Consider the following 15,737-nt stretch of genomic DNA (forward strand, 5'->3'; position numbering starts at 1 on the left):
GAGAGAGTTTTGCAATTGATCTTGCATTATGAACAATGCTCAAAACATTAGGCTTTAAATTTAACACACAATATCAATTATGACTAAGACTTGAAACTTAAATGAGTAATTCACAAACATTCATTAGGCAAGTATAGTATCTGTGGACAACCTACACATGCTTAATTGCATAATCGAATATACTCTTCTTAATGAGTGTTTCACTTTAATGTCAGGTTACCTGTGGGTAAAACCTTAATATAAGTTAATTTACCCCTTTAGATGCTTAGTCGGATATTCACTACATAATTTGAGTCCACTGTGGTGAACCTCAACCTAATGTGAATGTCCAATATGATTCCTTTATGAGACTTGATCGCGTACGAGATGAAATCACTGTGGTGAATTTCAACTCATCATAATGCGAATGTCTCTTTTATTCGATACCAAAACTATATATATACATAATTAGTATGTATGCTAACAACAATAATGTGATAATTTATATAAACTTAACTGACATAATAATACTAATATCATACGAGCATACATAATCAATCATGAGGTATCGTAAACTATAATACGAGAAGGAAACTATTCATGCGGAAGATCTTCGATCGAGTGAAACATTAGCTCGATCGAGAACTATTATCAATAATACACCTCGATCGAGTGACCTTAGTACTCGATCGTGATGTCCACTCTTGATGTCTCTCGATCGAGTGACACATTAATTCGATCGAGTGACGCACTAATTTGATCGATAAAAATTAATTTTTTTTTCCAAGCGACAGACGAAACGCAATCAACAATCACAAACATCATTCGAATCGAAATAATTCGATTAGGGCAGCGGAAACAATCATAATTAAAACATTAATTTCATTTAAATTAAAAGACATAATTAAAACATTAATCAAAACTATAACTGCAATCATAATCCTGCTCTGATACCACATGTAAACATTAATTATAGGATCTTGATTGCAGCGATAATTACTGATAGATACATACATGGAGTAGTCATTAGATCTGATGAGGAGGTTTCTTAAGAACAATAAGAAGATGAATCCTAATGTTTTGTCTTCTCCTGCCTTCCTTAGTCTCAAATTCTCTTTCTGTGTGTTTTCACTTAATTGATATGAATTAGGTTAAAACCACAAACATGTGTGATCTATTTATATAGGTGGCAGGAGGGGCTTAAATAGATAAGTGGGCCTAATATGTTAATGGTCTGTAAACATTAACCGTAATCCACTTATTCTATTACTCCCAATAAAAACCCGAAATATTATTTCTAACCGTTTCTAATTAAAGTGACTGACATCAGTAATTAGGTCCACATAATAGAGAATTAATAATTCTTACAGAACAAGCTATCACTTATAACATAAAAACTAATTCTATTTAGTTGAAAACAAAATCTTTTAAAGCCGTTTAGTTTAAGTTGAAAACTAGACGTTTTAACTTAAAAAATGTTAATTTTAGGCTATCATTAAATAAGGAGAGGCATAGACTATGATTAAGTAAATGTCAATTAATTCAATGTTTTGAGTGTTAAAAAAAATGAAAACATGCATAACCGTGCAAAGGAGGAGGATGATAACTTCATTTAGCAATAACTGATAGTCTTTTACAGGGCCGTCTCGGGGTTTTAGGGGCCCCTGTGCAAATTTATAATTTGGGGCCCTCGACAATTTCACCTTGTTGAAATTATGTATATTGATTTTTTTTTTGCGCAACGACTCTAATAACATAATTTAAATTTTTTAAATCTCATGTCCGAGTTCCGACTGGTTTTAAATACTTAATAAACTAAAAACAACACTAAAAAAAGACTATTAACTAGATTAAAAGAAATATATAAATCAAATTACAAAGAGGAACTGAACATAATCTTCAAAAACAAAAGAACATAATTAAAAAGAGAGTAGCAAGAATTAAAAAACATTAATAAGTAACTTACCTAAAGAATACAGGAGGAAAACAAAATATTAATGTTGATAAATGCAATTTTTCTACCTCTCGTCTTGAAAAATTTGCCAATCAACAATGTTTATCTCGTTTGTAAGTTCACTCACAAATTTTATGGAGTAGCATTTTTCTTTACTGATTGCTTGTGTTTGTTTTTTTTCCTATGAAAAGTACTTGTTATAGTAATTAATTTAGAATGTAGTAAATGAGGAAATTAAACCAATTCTAACGTAATTGTTGTGCTATGCAAGATTTTGGGAATAAATTTTTGGAAATTTGTTATAAATATAGAAATTGAATGCTAGTTTTTGGAAATCTCAGTAAAATAAATGAGGAAATTATATGTTGCTTAAAGTTTAATTGCATTAATTTACTTTCCACAATTTTTTTCTCTTCCAAGATTATAACAGACCACTGATTTTGGACCAAAAATTTGGGGGCCCTGTGCGCCCGCACGGCCCGCACAGGGCCCAAAGACGGCCCTTGTCTTTTAGCATGTTTCGAGGTGCAGTTGTCTCTTCACTCTCCCCATTTTCCTTGCCGGTTACAATTTTGCTAATTTCCTGCGTTCTTATCTTACCAAACTTATTTTGGTTTTTAATTAATTAGTTTTGAATTGGGCTTCTCTCCTATTTGGGCCCGTCCTATGCTATAAGACGATCTTATAGGAGAGTTGCTGTTTTCTTAAAATGCTTTGTCCGTACCTGCTTATTTTGTGGGCGGGATAGACCGGATTCAATGGACCGGACAGCCCATAAACAGTTCTATTCAAGGACGGACGATTTTTAAAAAACGTATTCAAGTGAAACCGATGAGGTGAATCTTAACTTGAGTATAACAAGAAAACAATCTCGAGTCTCTAACTAACAACTCCACCCCACAATTAAACAACCACCTTCGAAACTCCGAAACCCCCAATTAAACCCGCGGAAAACTAAGATTCACAAACCCTAATTCACTCCTCTCATCAATTCAATCAATTCAATTCACTCAATTCAACCAATAAATTATCATACAATAACGAAATCTTCTTGATGCGATTACATCAATTACAGCATCGTTGTCGGAGTAACAAAATCGGCGAAATTGAAACCCTAGACAATCGATGAGGGGCGGTGGTACGGCGGAATTCGCGGCGGCTGCGCTATCGTCGGCGATATTTTCCGATGGTCGGTTTCTTGTTAATGGAAGCAGAAGGTGTTGGAGGAGAAAGAGGGAAAATTCAAATGAATTGGATTTCGAACTTGCTTAAGCGTAAAAATGGCGGTCCTCTAGGGTTAAGAAATCTCGGAAATACCTGTTATCTTAATTCTGTTCTTCAGTGTCTTACTTACACTCCTCCTCTTGCTAATTTTTGCCTGGGAAATCAACATTCTACTTATTGTATGTTTCGAAACCCTAGATAGTTTATTTTGATTTGATATTGTCGGTGTTGCTGTTAATTTGTCGCCGCGGCATTTAGAATACTTGTTTCAAGAGTTTAGATTGTTTGTTTTTACGGTGAATTAGTTTATTTTTTAACTGCGTGGAAATTTGAGTCGCTTACCTCACTGTAAGCTTGCTCATTTACTCTGAGGTCGTTGTTGTGATTTTAGGTTGATTAATGACTGTAAGCTTTCTCGTTTTGCCATACGCAAGAGCCCTTGAGGTGGTGCTAATGATTTTTGGTTGATTAATGGTCGTAAGCTTTCTCGTTTTTACTTGGTAGATGTCTGAAGGGGGAAGTCTTTGAGGTTGTTGTGATTTCAGTTGATTAATGATTGTAAGCTTTCTCATTTTTACTCCGTAGATGTGTGAAAATTAGAATCCCCTGCCTTGCCATAAGCGAGAGCCTTTGAGGTTGTCGTAGTGATTTTAGGTTGATTATTGACTACGTTGTTGCTGCTGTTAGCCTTGGAGATTGTTGTTGGGATTTTAGGTTGATTAATGACTATGTTCTGGTTGCTGTTCTGGTTGCTGTTGCTCGTGTTTAGTTCCGATTTTAGGTTTTCACAAAGGTGATTTATCTTTAGTCTAGCAACATAACAATAATCTGCGTTTATAGCTGCGTGAAAATTTGGATACCCTTCGTCTTGCCCTAACCTTTCTCATTTGCTCTCTCCATTCCACTTTTATTGTCCCCTCTCCCTCCTTAATTTATCCCAAATTAATTGTCTCCTTTCTAAATTTAGTAAGGAGATTGAGTGAACATCCCTTATTACCCTCTTGATATTTAGTTACCACTCCTCTCATCACAATAACAATGTTTCTATTCTTTTTAATTCAATGGGGTTAGAATTGTTATTTATCACTTCTGCTTAAAACATTCCCAAAGTAGAAAGGGGATAATAAAAGTGGAATGGCGGTAGTACTTTTTACTTTTTTAGCTGCATAGAAATTTGAATCCCCTCCCCCGATAAGCGCTAGCCTTGTAGGGTGTTGTGGTGGTTGTGCTTTAATATTAATAATGATTTAAGTTGTGTGTTTCCCGAATATGATTTCTCTAATCCAGTAAAAACACATAAATATGCTTTTCTTTTTTCTTTTCGATATGAACTTGACTTTACTTTCCGACTCTTTATAAATGAAATTATTGGACTGGTTTGAATCAGCGGTATATAGATCCAATACAATAGGTAAAAATAAAAAGCGGTCTCTCCAACGTATAAATGGTTGGGATTTTCTGTTATTTGATTTTTTCTTACCAGTTGTAACTTGTAAGCGAAGTTTATTGATTACCAACTTGTTATTTTTTCTGTAGGTGATTCGGCTGCAAATCCTTTCAGAAAAAAGCAGTGTCCCTTTTGTTTATTAGAGAACCGTATAGTACGATCGCTTAGTATAGATTTAACCCTAGACGCTCCTGCTAAGATCCTTAGCTGCCTTGAGATATTTTCTGAGAATTTCAAGAGTGGTAGACAAGAGGATGCCCATGAGTTCCTTCGCTATGTTATCGATGCATGCCACGATACTTGCCTGCGGCTGAAGAAACTGCAGCAGCAGCGTTCAAAAAAAACCTCCAATGGTATTGGAAAAGAGAATTTTGGTAGCAGTACTATTGTGAAGGACATTTTTGGTGGTGCTTTGCAGAGTCAAATAAAGTGCCTTTCATGTGGAAATGAATCGAATAAAGTCGATGAGATCATGGATATTTGTCTTGAAATATCTGGTTGCAGTTCGCTTAAAGAGGCGATGAGAAAATTTTTCCAAGCTGAGAGTTTAGATGGTAATAATAAGTACAAATGTGAGAGGTGAGGATTCGTTGGTACCAAGTATGTTTCTTCTTTGATTACTTTCTTCCACTTGATTTATCTGAAATTCTGAATCACTGCTGAACTTATGTTGATGTAGATGTACAAAACTAGTTACAGCTAAGAAGCAAATGTCGCTACTCCAAGCTCCTAATGTACTTGTCGTCCAGCTCAAGGTGTGTTACTAATGGTACTCCTCTTCTTGTGAGTTTCGTATTATGTACATGGAAATGACTTTTTTATGTGTTTTAAATGGCTCAGAGATTTGAGGGAATTTTTGGTGGGAAGATAGATAGGGTGATTGCATTTGAAGAAATTTTGGTTCTTTCAAGCTTCATGTGCAAAGCAAGTCAAGTAAGTTATCCTACTTGGGTTACACATTTTTGTGTTGTTAGCAGCCTATTAATTTATGTGTGAAGTGAGTTATTAATTGTGGCACAGAAAATACACGCCTATTGTTTGTTTTTTTTCTTTAGAGTCCGCTCACTGATATTGGATGTTTACGTGCTGATCACTAATTGGAAGAATTGGAGGGTGCAATTGGCTGTCTGGACTTATTTCTTATGTTACCCTTTTTGTGTCCTTGAGAGAATTTAGCCGTTGAATATTAAAGAGATATATCTATCTAGGCTTTAAAAGTAGTTGGAACTTGGAACGTGTAATATTGGCGGACGTCTTTGAAGGAAAATTTTGCTGTCGCATTGCTTGTTGATTTGGTTTTGAAGAAGCTGGACTTTAAGATTAACATTAGCTGGTAGTAAATAGACAGAAATGGCTTTACTGAAAGATCGATGCTGTATATAAAAGCGAGACATGGAAACTCTTGATTGATGTAGTTCGTAGCCTTGTAGGTAACCATGGACTCACTACTAAATAGCTACATGAATGGATATCATTTAATGATAGCATTTATATTATATGATGTGGTAGTTGAAACATCATACTAAAATATACTTGTCTTAAAGGTTAGACACTTAGACCTAATCAAGTTAAATCAGGTTCTTCTGTCGGTTTATAAAGAGTCTGGATTGGTGTCTGTATTGTCTGGTCAATTTGTTAAGTAATTATGGTTTCTTTCGTCCTGACTGCATTGGATATAGCTTTTGCACAGTGAATTGCTTCAAAAGATTTTCCTCCTTAACTTCTAAGCTTCTATATAGTGCTTGTTTTTATAAAGTGTTGCCATGTGATAGCTGTATTTTGGAAATTCTTTTTTTTTTTAATAGTGTGTTTCAATGTTCTTCAGGATCCAAATCCCGAGTATACTCTATTTGCTACCATTGTTCATTCTGGTTTTTCACCTGAATCTGGACACTATTATGCTTACATTAAGGTTTGCTTTTGCTCTCTCATGCGCTCTTCTTATGTTTTGAGTAAGTGGCTCGTCTCATTTCTTACTTTTGTTCAATATTTATAGGATGCTGTAGGACGTTGGTTTTGCTGCAACGATTCTTATGTAACATTATCAACCCTGCAAGAAGTGCTGACAGAGAAGGCATATATTCTCTTCTTTACCCGAACAAGCCAGAGGCCTGTTTCAGTTGATACAACGACAATGTCTAATGGTGTGAAATCTCATACGATAGCTACTGTACCCAATGGGTTGGAATTTCATGCAGTAGCTACTGTGTCTAATGGAGTAAAACCTCATGCGCGTAATGGCAACATCATGTGTAAAAGTCCCAAAAGCACTGCTTTTCCAAAGGCAGTGAACATGAAACCATTCAATGTGCGTCCTGTTAGCAAAGTTGCTCCAGTTGCAAGTAAAGTCAATGGTGCATCTAGTGCTCTACAGAACAAGTCTAATGGGCATGCAAATTCTTTTGCCGGGAAAGATTCTCCGAGTGACCCAGGGTCGCATAACCTTCAGAAGAAGGAATCTGTGGAATGTGATGGAAATATCGGCCATGTTGTGAGTGAGCGTGTGAATGGAAATGGTATATGTTCTCAGGACAACCAAAGCTGTGTTGATGGGAAGCAGAATACTATCAAGAGTAGCCAGGATGTGGGAAACGGAAACAGCCATATCGAGAATGGGCATGTTGGCTCTGAGAAAGATCTGCACAAAGACAACTCTCTGAAAGACAAGATTGTTGGAAAGATGCCTGTTAATGGTGACGCCCATAGTGGTTTGAATAATGGGCGAGTGAGTGTTTCTGGCTCCAAGCGAAAGTTGGAAGATAAGGATACTTGCATTTTGCTCGCCAAAGATGCTCATTCTCGGACTCAAGTTGAACATTTTAAGGAAGTGTATGTATCTTAAGTCCTCATTTCTGACTCCTTATTCATTCACGACCAAAGAACATGTGATACATGTCTAAACAAACTTCACCAAAAGAATTTTACTTTTCTTAACCTTCCTCTTTAGCAAAGTGTGCATTTTCAACTGTACTCCAGTTAAGCGAACATTTTTAGCCTGACAATTACTATGTCAGTAGAATTTAATTTTATTAAGAAAATTATTATTATTATTATTATTTTAAATCTGGAGATTCTTTATCATAGTGCATATCACGTAGCATCACGTTTAGCCACTGCTGTTTTTTCATCGAAAATGTTTGTAGAGTTATGTTTCATGAACAAACAATAATTTTTTTCCCTTCCATTTTCAGTCTTCACAAAGAAGCTTCATTGTCTCTTCAAGCATCTGGCTGGTCTGATAAGTTGTATCAATACATGAGATCAAGGAAGAGACTGTGTATGGATACTTGTACGTCAACAGATACCATTGAGCAGAAGTAAGTTTTTTGCCCATCTTGAAATGTGATTAATTCTCTTTGTGAATATGCTCGTGTTAGTAATTTGATTTACTTACATGAAGAGGCCTTTTTTGAATTAAAATCTAGTGTTTAGTAGGGTCAAATCCAATTTGAATAGATTGCTTAACGTATTTATGTTGTTTGAACGTGCAATGAACACTCATATCACCTTCTTTAGCTAACCTGAGGTGTTTGGTGAATGGTGAGCGTTGAGGCCTGTTACTTAAAACTTTTGTTCGCAATAAGGCTATGAACGGATAGCTGGTCATTTAGAAGTAGTGCAGCAACAGTCATCCTTCCATTTCCATGACACCATTATAAGGCCCCTCGTATATTTTTAATTTGTGTGCACTCGTTTATCTCCTCTTTTCTTGACTTGTTTGCTGGTTCTAATGGTTTAAGTTTGAGATTTATCGGTTTTATCTTTGCAGGAAAGCGTTGATTGCTGAGGCCAAAACATCTTTCATCTCCCAAATTCCTGGATCTTTGAAATTAAGTTTGATTGAACGTATTAAATCGTTTAGCAGAGGAAACTAGCTGTTCTACTCTTCTTCGCAGTCGCCACACAACCCCCTCACCTGGTCAGATATACGGTGAAGATTGTGAGAACATCACCATTGCCCGATGAATCTTGTGTTGACCATTTTTGACGGATAAGACTTCTCAGACACTAGAGAGAGTTTGGGTTTGTAGTCCTGTTAATGTACTATAGCCTTTTTGGTCCCATCTTGAGCACAGAATTATTTAATGTATGAACATCAAATTTTTTATCCATGTAAAATGTTCACAGATATACAGATTTACTGATATAGAATTGAGTTTTTGCATTTATATAGATTAACATTTCTGCAAACTGATTCATTTTGTTTTTTAGCTAATTCGACGGAATGAAATCATTTCCTAAAAGATTGTACTAATTTTGTTCGTAAAATAAAAGTCGAGACGGTCTTACGCTATGATTACTGAAGACTAACCAAATTATAGTGCAAGACGGTCCACTTTTGTAAAAAGGTTCTTCATTTATTACTGACCGTCTCATAGGTTTTACGCAGTAATTACTGAAAAGACTAAGAGCAATAGTTCAACATGGATGAGGTATATAAAAGCATGAAATGCAGGTTTGAGATGTAAGGAATCTAAACAGTTCGTCTATTATGCCATTGGAGCTTTCGGCGTAAATTCTGTCAGCTTCATCAAACCCTATTTAAAGATTTTAGAGCTTAACTAGATCCAGCTATAGTCTCGGCATAAATTCGATCTAGGCTTCACCAACCACGCGATTTGAAGTTTTTCGAGCTGCGTGATGACTTGCTACCTTTGTCTTTGTAGGAATTTCTGGATTTATAAGATTTTCTCCTTCCACCACGAGCCGATGCTATTGCCTTCTCTCTTTGCTTGCTCAAGTTTTTTATTAGTTCCGTGTCTCTTTCTTCATCGCTTCCTTCTTCCTGCACCGATTAATATCATTGTTACTACATACATCCAAAACAGAATCTCTATCCTCAGCACTCCCTTCATGGTAGGCGCCATAGTACATGGTTGTCATCCAAAAGAGCAATGGACGAAGACGAGTTAACCTTTACAGCCACAGTTCACGGTACAGATTCTCTACTCCGCCTGCTTACACTAACTTACAGCAGATTTAATTGAGAGGCCTAGCGACCCAATAAAAAGTGTTACAAATATCGCTTAGAATATTTTTAAAATATATTTATTTATTTTTATGAATTTAATGCATTCATCAATTTTTTAGGTAAGGTAAATAATATACGGATTGTGAATAATGCGTCTCACACACTGTTAATTTTTTCTTCCACATAAATATTTGAAAATAATCACATTATTATGTCAACAATGTGATTAATTAAGATTTTAATTCAGTACGTAAAACAAAAATCCGAAAAACTTATTACTGGAAAGTCTTTACTGGTACACGAGCTCCGCTGCCACAAAATAGGACAATATACATGACACAGACCAGGGCAAGACACAAATAGTAAGAGCCATAATTCGAACATGGATGAGGTTTTCGAAAGCATGGAATTGCAGGTTTCCGATGTAACATGCAAGGAGTACAGTTTGTCTATATGGGCATAGCTAAATGCTAGGGCCTCGGCGTAACTTCTACAAAAGCTTCAACGGTCACCAGATTTGAAGATTTTACAGCTTAACTAGATCCAACTAAAGCCTTGGCGTAAATTCTTCACGGCTTCACCAATCGCCAATCACCAATCACCAATCACCAGATTTGATAACTTTAGAGCTGCGTGACGACTTGCCACCTTTGTCTTTGTAAGAATTTCTGGATGTATAAGATTGTCTCCTTCCACCACGAGCAGATGCTATGGCCTTCTCTCTTTGCTTGCTCAGGCTTTTTATTAGTTCCGGGTCTCTTTCTTCATCACTCTCTTCTTCCTGCAAAAATTACTACCGTTGATTACATACATCCATAACAGATAGCTTTTTAGTTTAAAGCTTTTCGATCATAGAGCCTAAGACACAAATGTCTAAACTCTAACCGTTGAAAAATATTTCCAAATGACGTAAATAGTATTGTCATATCAGATATATGCTTACAAGGAGAAATTACTAACCTCGTCATCGGCTTCTTTTTCATCTTCTCTGCTTCTTGAACTTGCAGACAGAATCTCTTGACTGTTGACCACATTACAAGCTTGTCCCTCAGTCTCCTACAAAAGCAAGGATATGAAGTAGTCTTACTCTGCACAATAAAAAATGTCATCTAAGAAATATAGATTGACCCTGCATGTTCAACAGGTACATAATAGAATTAATGGAGGGAAGGCGGTAAAGTAGAAGGGCGGAAGCACCGTATGTGTATTGTGTACACATAGGTGTGATGCAATTAGCTTTGCAATGAAGTTTTTAGAATTTCAAATTAAAACCCAAGCACCTATGATACTCAGACTAGATCTCAAGTGTCGGACATCAGGTCATGTACATGTGCGAATGTCAGAGACGACAATTTAGTGAACATTTTCATGTTTTTGGCCTGAAATAAAGTACCTACGTGTAGGAAAGATTATTTTGTTGGCATGCAACCCGCAGTCAAGTGAAGTCTGGAATAAAAATGGGTATACACTCAATTTAGAGATGCATCGATTCAACCCTTGTGCTATGCTACTCAGACACATCTATTTAGTGAACATTTCCACGTTTTTAGCCTAACATGAAGTACTGATGTCGAAAGGAGTACAGACGAACTGTGTGGGCAAGCGACACGCAGCAAAGTGAAGAATTGAAATAAAATAGCACACGGCATTTGTGGACGCACTGGTTCAAGTTCAACCATTGTGCACCAATTCTGTACCACACTTTGCATATGATGATAAAGAACAAGAATGGACTCACATAACTGCCACTGCCCCCATCATTAACGTGATGACAAAGAACCAAAGCATTGTTAATTTTCGAGAGTTTGAACGAGTTAAAAAATCATCTTCGTGAATTGTGGTAAAACAAAAAAAGATCATTCTAAAAGCAGGCAAGAGAAAACATATAAAGCCATAAAGGCGACAAAGGGAGGATAAGGATGAAAAACTACACTGTGTTTCATAATTGGTACTCTGAAATTCCGTATTAGACATAATTTTTGACAACAAATATTAGCAACAGGATACCTGTTTTGTCAACTCAAGGGAGTCAAATTCAGTGATGTCTCTCTCATTTAACTCATCAACATTAGGGGAGGTTGTGGATTCACCAGCAGCGTCGAGCTCATCATCTGTCAATTCTTCGTCATCGGAACCTCTATCCCCAGCATTGCCTTCAATAAACTGCAAATACTAATATAAATGAATTCCAAAAGGTACATGCACAAATGGTAATTACATAAATTAATTAAATATACACGGTCTTGACATGCACCATACTACATGGTTGTCTGTCAAGATCAATAGACAAAACAAGTTAGCCTATACAGCCATAGCCCACAGGATACATTCCCGCCACTCCGTCTGCTTACACTAACTTATAGCAGAATACAATAGAGAGAAGCCTTGCTGAAGCAAAGATATGACATATCCCATACCCTATCAAGATCGACTTGTTCCTCCTTGACGTATCCACTGGCAGCAAGTTCCTTATCTAACGAAATTGCATCTTTGACAATAGAAGATAAGTTTAGCCTGCTATCATCATCTGTCACTTGATCGTTAACTTCATCTGATTGCAGTTCAAAAGTCAGCTTAAATCTGAAAAAGGAAAATGAACTGTGTTAGTAAAACAACGTATATATTAAGAACTAAGAAGTGCTGAAACAAGGTATCGGGAAAAATTGCAACCAACTGCCATAAATACAGACTTTTGCGAACAAAAGGAAACTTGGGTAGCTTAGGGGAATATTTGGGTAGAAGTTAAGAGTAAGATAATATATCCAATCTAAATGTCATAGAAAGGAATACAGATTGCAATTCAGATGTAAAAGGCCGTTTTGAACATGAAGACTACCTTTTTCGGAAGAATTTGAAAATGCATTCAACATCACGATCAAAATACCTAGAATTAAACAAAGTAAATTAGTTTTCCCAAAGCCCGGAATAATAGACCAATAACGCAGATTTTGAGTAGGCACAAGCATTTGTCACAGGAAGAAGAAAGACCAATAGAAATGCTTGGAAGAGTAGAATTATTTGCATACATTTTCGCATTCCGATGATTGACAGACACCATTTGAGGAAAATCAATCATTGTCACATTCTCGTCGTCATCAATCTACATATCAGAAGGAATACATGAAAAGATTCAACCCATCAAGTAACCAACCATAGTTTCTAATAATGCAAGCTCCTTGACCTATGATGACCAATAACTAAGCTTAGTCCCAAAAAAATTGGAAGCAGCTACGAAAATCTATGCATGAAACAGTCAAAAGTCCAAGCAAATAAAAAGATAGTCCAAAAGGCAAACATACCATAATGTTAAATTCATTAAAGTCACAATGGATAAGACCATGCTCAGCAAGACGAACAATTAAACCTATTACAGTTTCGAATACAACATCTGGATTCTCCACGTGCTTGACCTGCACACTGATTCATTAAAAAGAAATTTTTTAGGATCAGCTTATCTCGATAAGGAAGACCTGCTTAACGTCGAGAGAGACCGAGTCGGAAAGGCCAAGCAAGAAAGTTGATATGGAGGGAAAGTAGAAAATATAAAGAAAGGCACTATATGTATGAAGAGAAAGGAAGTGTGGTGAAGTCTCTTGTTTCACAATATACTTGTTTGTGGCCCACCGTCGATTCGAATCATTTAAAAGCACAAGAAAGAAATATGTGAATGCTACAAACATCACATGTAAAAGCATTAGAGTAAGGCCTATGAGAATCTTATTACTTCCTCCAACATGTGCCTTAAATCGGATTTAATTTGTCTACAAATTCAGAACCAAAGACACCTCTCTCTGCATTACATACATAGAAATGACTCGTGGCCACAATGGCTTACACTATGCAAAAATTTCAATTTGTAGTTAGCGTTTCTTGTATCCAATACAGTTGTCCAAACTAGGTTATTTTCGTGAGAAATGCTTTTGCCTCAACCCAGAGGAAGGCTCACAAACAGTATAGGTACATACATGATACACCACAGCACCAACATGATACACATTATCAAAGCAAACTGGACAAATAAACAAATGTGAAGAACGAATTCTCACAGTGGATAGCCTTTGACAAGAGACATAATCACACAGTGTCGATTGCAATCAACTGCCTTCGGAACAGGAAATCCATGGTCTTCCAATGCCTGCCAAAAAAAACATATGAGACTCATGTAATACCAGTATTAAAATTTAAAAGTCAGCTGCATCAGAAAGAGGTGCTTGTAGAACCTTCATAAAAGCAAACTCCTTTAGCGCCGCAAGACGAGACAAGTATAGCCAACTAAAACTGCTCCTGTGCCTCAAGTAATCACGTTTATTCTTAACAGCCCTAAATGATACTCTACCTAGCCTGTGAAGCTTCATTGCCATGACTGTACCCTCTTCATTTACAACTTCGAATATATCTGGACACAACAGAACATTTTTTTGTAAAACTTACCAGCTATAGAAGGCACCGAAGCAGCATGACAAATACTTACAGAAGATCGTATTAATTTACCAGATTCCTTTCCAACTCCTATTTGACGACCAACGGCAGTTATGACACCACTCTTTACCAATGCACTGATGGCAAGAAAGTCATACCCAAGGTAGGTCAATCGGAAACCATCATCTAAACAGCAGCCACCAGAATCATTTTACAAGAAATCAGCCGTATACAAACAAGTCAAATTGATAACTTCAACAATATAATAAATCGTTCAAATGGAGTGTTAAAATGGAGTGACAAGCTAAGTGACTAACAATCAGAGGAATCATGGTGAAGAAGCTTGTGCTTCAGCAAATTCTTCAGCACCTTATATGTGCCTCCATGCCTAAACACAGACAATTCAACAAACAGAAAATAACCATCTTTAACAAATTACGTAACAACGACAAAAACTCCGATCAATAAGTATAGAAAGAGATTTACTTGAGGCGGGCAATACGATCAATGAGGGCAGAAGGCACAATCTCATGCTGCAATAATCAAAACAAAACCCAACCACAAACATTAAGCACAACACATTTCTACTGAGATAATTCCTAATTCACAATTTAACAGCACAATAAGAGTAGTACATTGCGCATTCCAAGCTCAACAGCGACGAGAACCCGAAAATCATCTTTCGAAAGATATCTCAGCACATTGACATCCAACTTCATTGCTGTTGCTGATTTCCACTCAGTTTTAAGCAATAACTAACATAATTATTGGAAAACAACCATGAATTATTCATCATTAATTCCATATCTACTCTTAATAACATCAAAATTACAACAAAAAAATACCCAATACAATAAATTGCACAATTTAAAGCAACAAATTAACAAACACATAATCCAACAATAGGAATTACTAAAAAAGATCAAAACTTTATTAATTTCTGATATAAAATCAAAGAACCCAAGAGATTAAACACTAACAATAATACAAAAACATTAAAAAAAATCAACAATTTGCACAATTAAAAGCTAGCAATTAACAAACCTATAGTTCAATACTTCAAATGATTATAAAAAGATCAAAACTTTGTTAATTTCTGCTATTAAATCGAAGAACCCAAGAGATTAAAAACTATAATTATTGCAAACAAATTAAAATTACGAAATTAAAGCATAAAAATTCGTAAAACTTTGAACTTACGTGAGATGATACGAAAAGAGGCGGCACAAGGATAGAGAACTAGAGACTGATTAAGGGTTACTTTCTTTTTCCTTTTTCTTGCAAAACTAAAAATGTGGTAAATAATAGATACAATGACTTGCTTAAGAGTTAGGAGTTAAAACAAGGTAAACAAAAAACGAGAGGTAAAAGGTAAAAGAGGTAAAGACATTGGTTAAGGGTTTTGTTTTATTTTTGTTGTCCACCGTGACAATAGTATATAATCCCCTCGCTACGGGCTATCACGAATAGGTAAATGGATGATTAAAGAGTTTTGTTCCATTTCAATGGGCATGAATCAAACTCTGACCTCATGATTAAGGGATGAGGCAAGCAACTACCACACCAAATCCATTTTTGGATTAAGGCTCTGATGTTGTGGTTGTTGTTGTAAATGTACAATAAACACCTTGTGATTCAATGGTAAAAGCTTTGATTTTCCACTAATTGCCCCGAGTTCGAATCCCTTTACATGCATATATAGACTATTTTTTTTTGTTATCCTATACATTAAATTTTGGGTC

General features: G+C 36.0%; 2 protein-coding genes across 3 annotated transcripts; one reads left to right on the forward strand and one right to left on the reverse strand.

Annotated features, from left to right (window-relative positions):
- Positions 1-2,763: 2,763 nt before the first annotated feature.
- On the forward strand, positions 2,764-8,773 carry LOC141647076 (ubiquitin carboxyl-terminal hydrolase 25). Its single transcript, XM_074455112.1, has 8 exons — positions 2,764-3,336; positions 4,694-5,183; positions 5,284-5,359; positions 5,445-5,537; positions 6,430-6,516; positions 6,601-7,433; positions 7,796-7,921; positions 8,374-8,773. The coding sequence occupies exons 1-8, from the start codon at positions 3,120-3,122 to the stop codon at positions 8,477-8,479; spliced, it is 2,028 nt and encodes a 675-aa protein (XP_074311213.1). The 5' UTR covers positions 2,764-3,119; the 3' UTR covers positions 8,480-8,773.
- Positions 8,774-9,827: 1,054 nt separating this feature from the next.
- On the reverse strand, positions 9,828-15,506 carry LOC141647077 (serine/threonine-protein kinase rio2). 2 transcript variants are annotated; one of them, XM_074455113.1, is made up of 14 exons: positions 15,196-15,506; positions 14,631-14,750; positions 14,482-14,528; positions 14,313-14,383; positions 14,068-14,181; positions 13,797-13,972; positions 13,623-13,711; positions 12,876-12,993; positions 12,603-12,676; positions 12,413-12,460; positions 11,994-12,156; positions 11,584-11,739; positions 10,537-10,632; positions 9,828-10,357 (listed from the first exon to the last, which is right to left on the reverse strand). In XM_074455113.1, the coding sequence occupies exons 2-14, from the start codon at positions 14,712-14,714 to the stop codon at positions 10,175-10,177; spliced, it is 1,419 nt and encodes a 472-aa protein (XP_074311214.1). In that variant the 5' UTR covers positions 14,715-14,750; positions 15,196-15,506; the 3' UTR covers positions 9,828-10,174. The 2 variants fall into 2 exon arrangements, with proteins under 2 accessions (XP_074311214.1, XP_074311215.1); XM_074455114.1 differs by having other exon boundaries at positions 10,537-10,664; positions 15,196-15,310.
- Between the last annotated feature and the right edge of the window lie 231 nt (positions 15,507-15,737).

The sequence above is a fragment of the Silene latifolia genome, chromosome 3 (assembly GCF_048544455.1).
Source record: "Silene latifolia isolate original U9 population chromosome 3, ASM4854445v1, whole genome shotgun sequence".
In the NCBI taxonomy this organism is placed as follows: Eukaryota; Viridiplantae; Streptophyta; class Magnoliopsida; order Caryophyllales; family Caryophyllaceae; genus Silene; species Silene latifolia.

Coding starts and splice junctions, on each gene's coding strand:
- LOC141647076 (XM_074455112.1), top strand. CDS start 3,120: ATGGTCGGTTTCTTGTTAATGGAAGCAGAAGGTGTTGGAGGAGAAAGA. Junction 5,184..5,283: donor AATAAGTACAAATGTGAGAG/GTGAGGATTCGT, acceptor ATGTTGATGTAG/ATGTACAAAACTAGTTACAG. Junction 7,922..8,373: donor ACAGATACCATTGAGCAGAA/GTAAGTTTTTTG, acceptor TTATCTTTGCAG/GAAAGCGTTGATTGCTGAGG.
- LOC141647077 (XM_074455113.1), bottom strand. CDS start 14,714: ATGAAGTTGGATGTCAATGTGCTGAGATATCTTTCGAAAGATGATTTT. Junction 12,677..12,875: donor TTAATGAATTTAACATTATG/GTATGTTTGCCT, acceptor TCTGATATGTAG/ATTGATGACGACGAGAATGT. Junction 10,358..10,536: donor AAAAAGAAGCCGATGACGAG/GTTAGTAATTTC, acceptor TAATTTTTGCAG/GAAGAAGAGAGTGATGAAGA.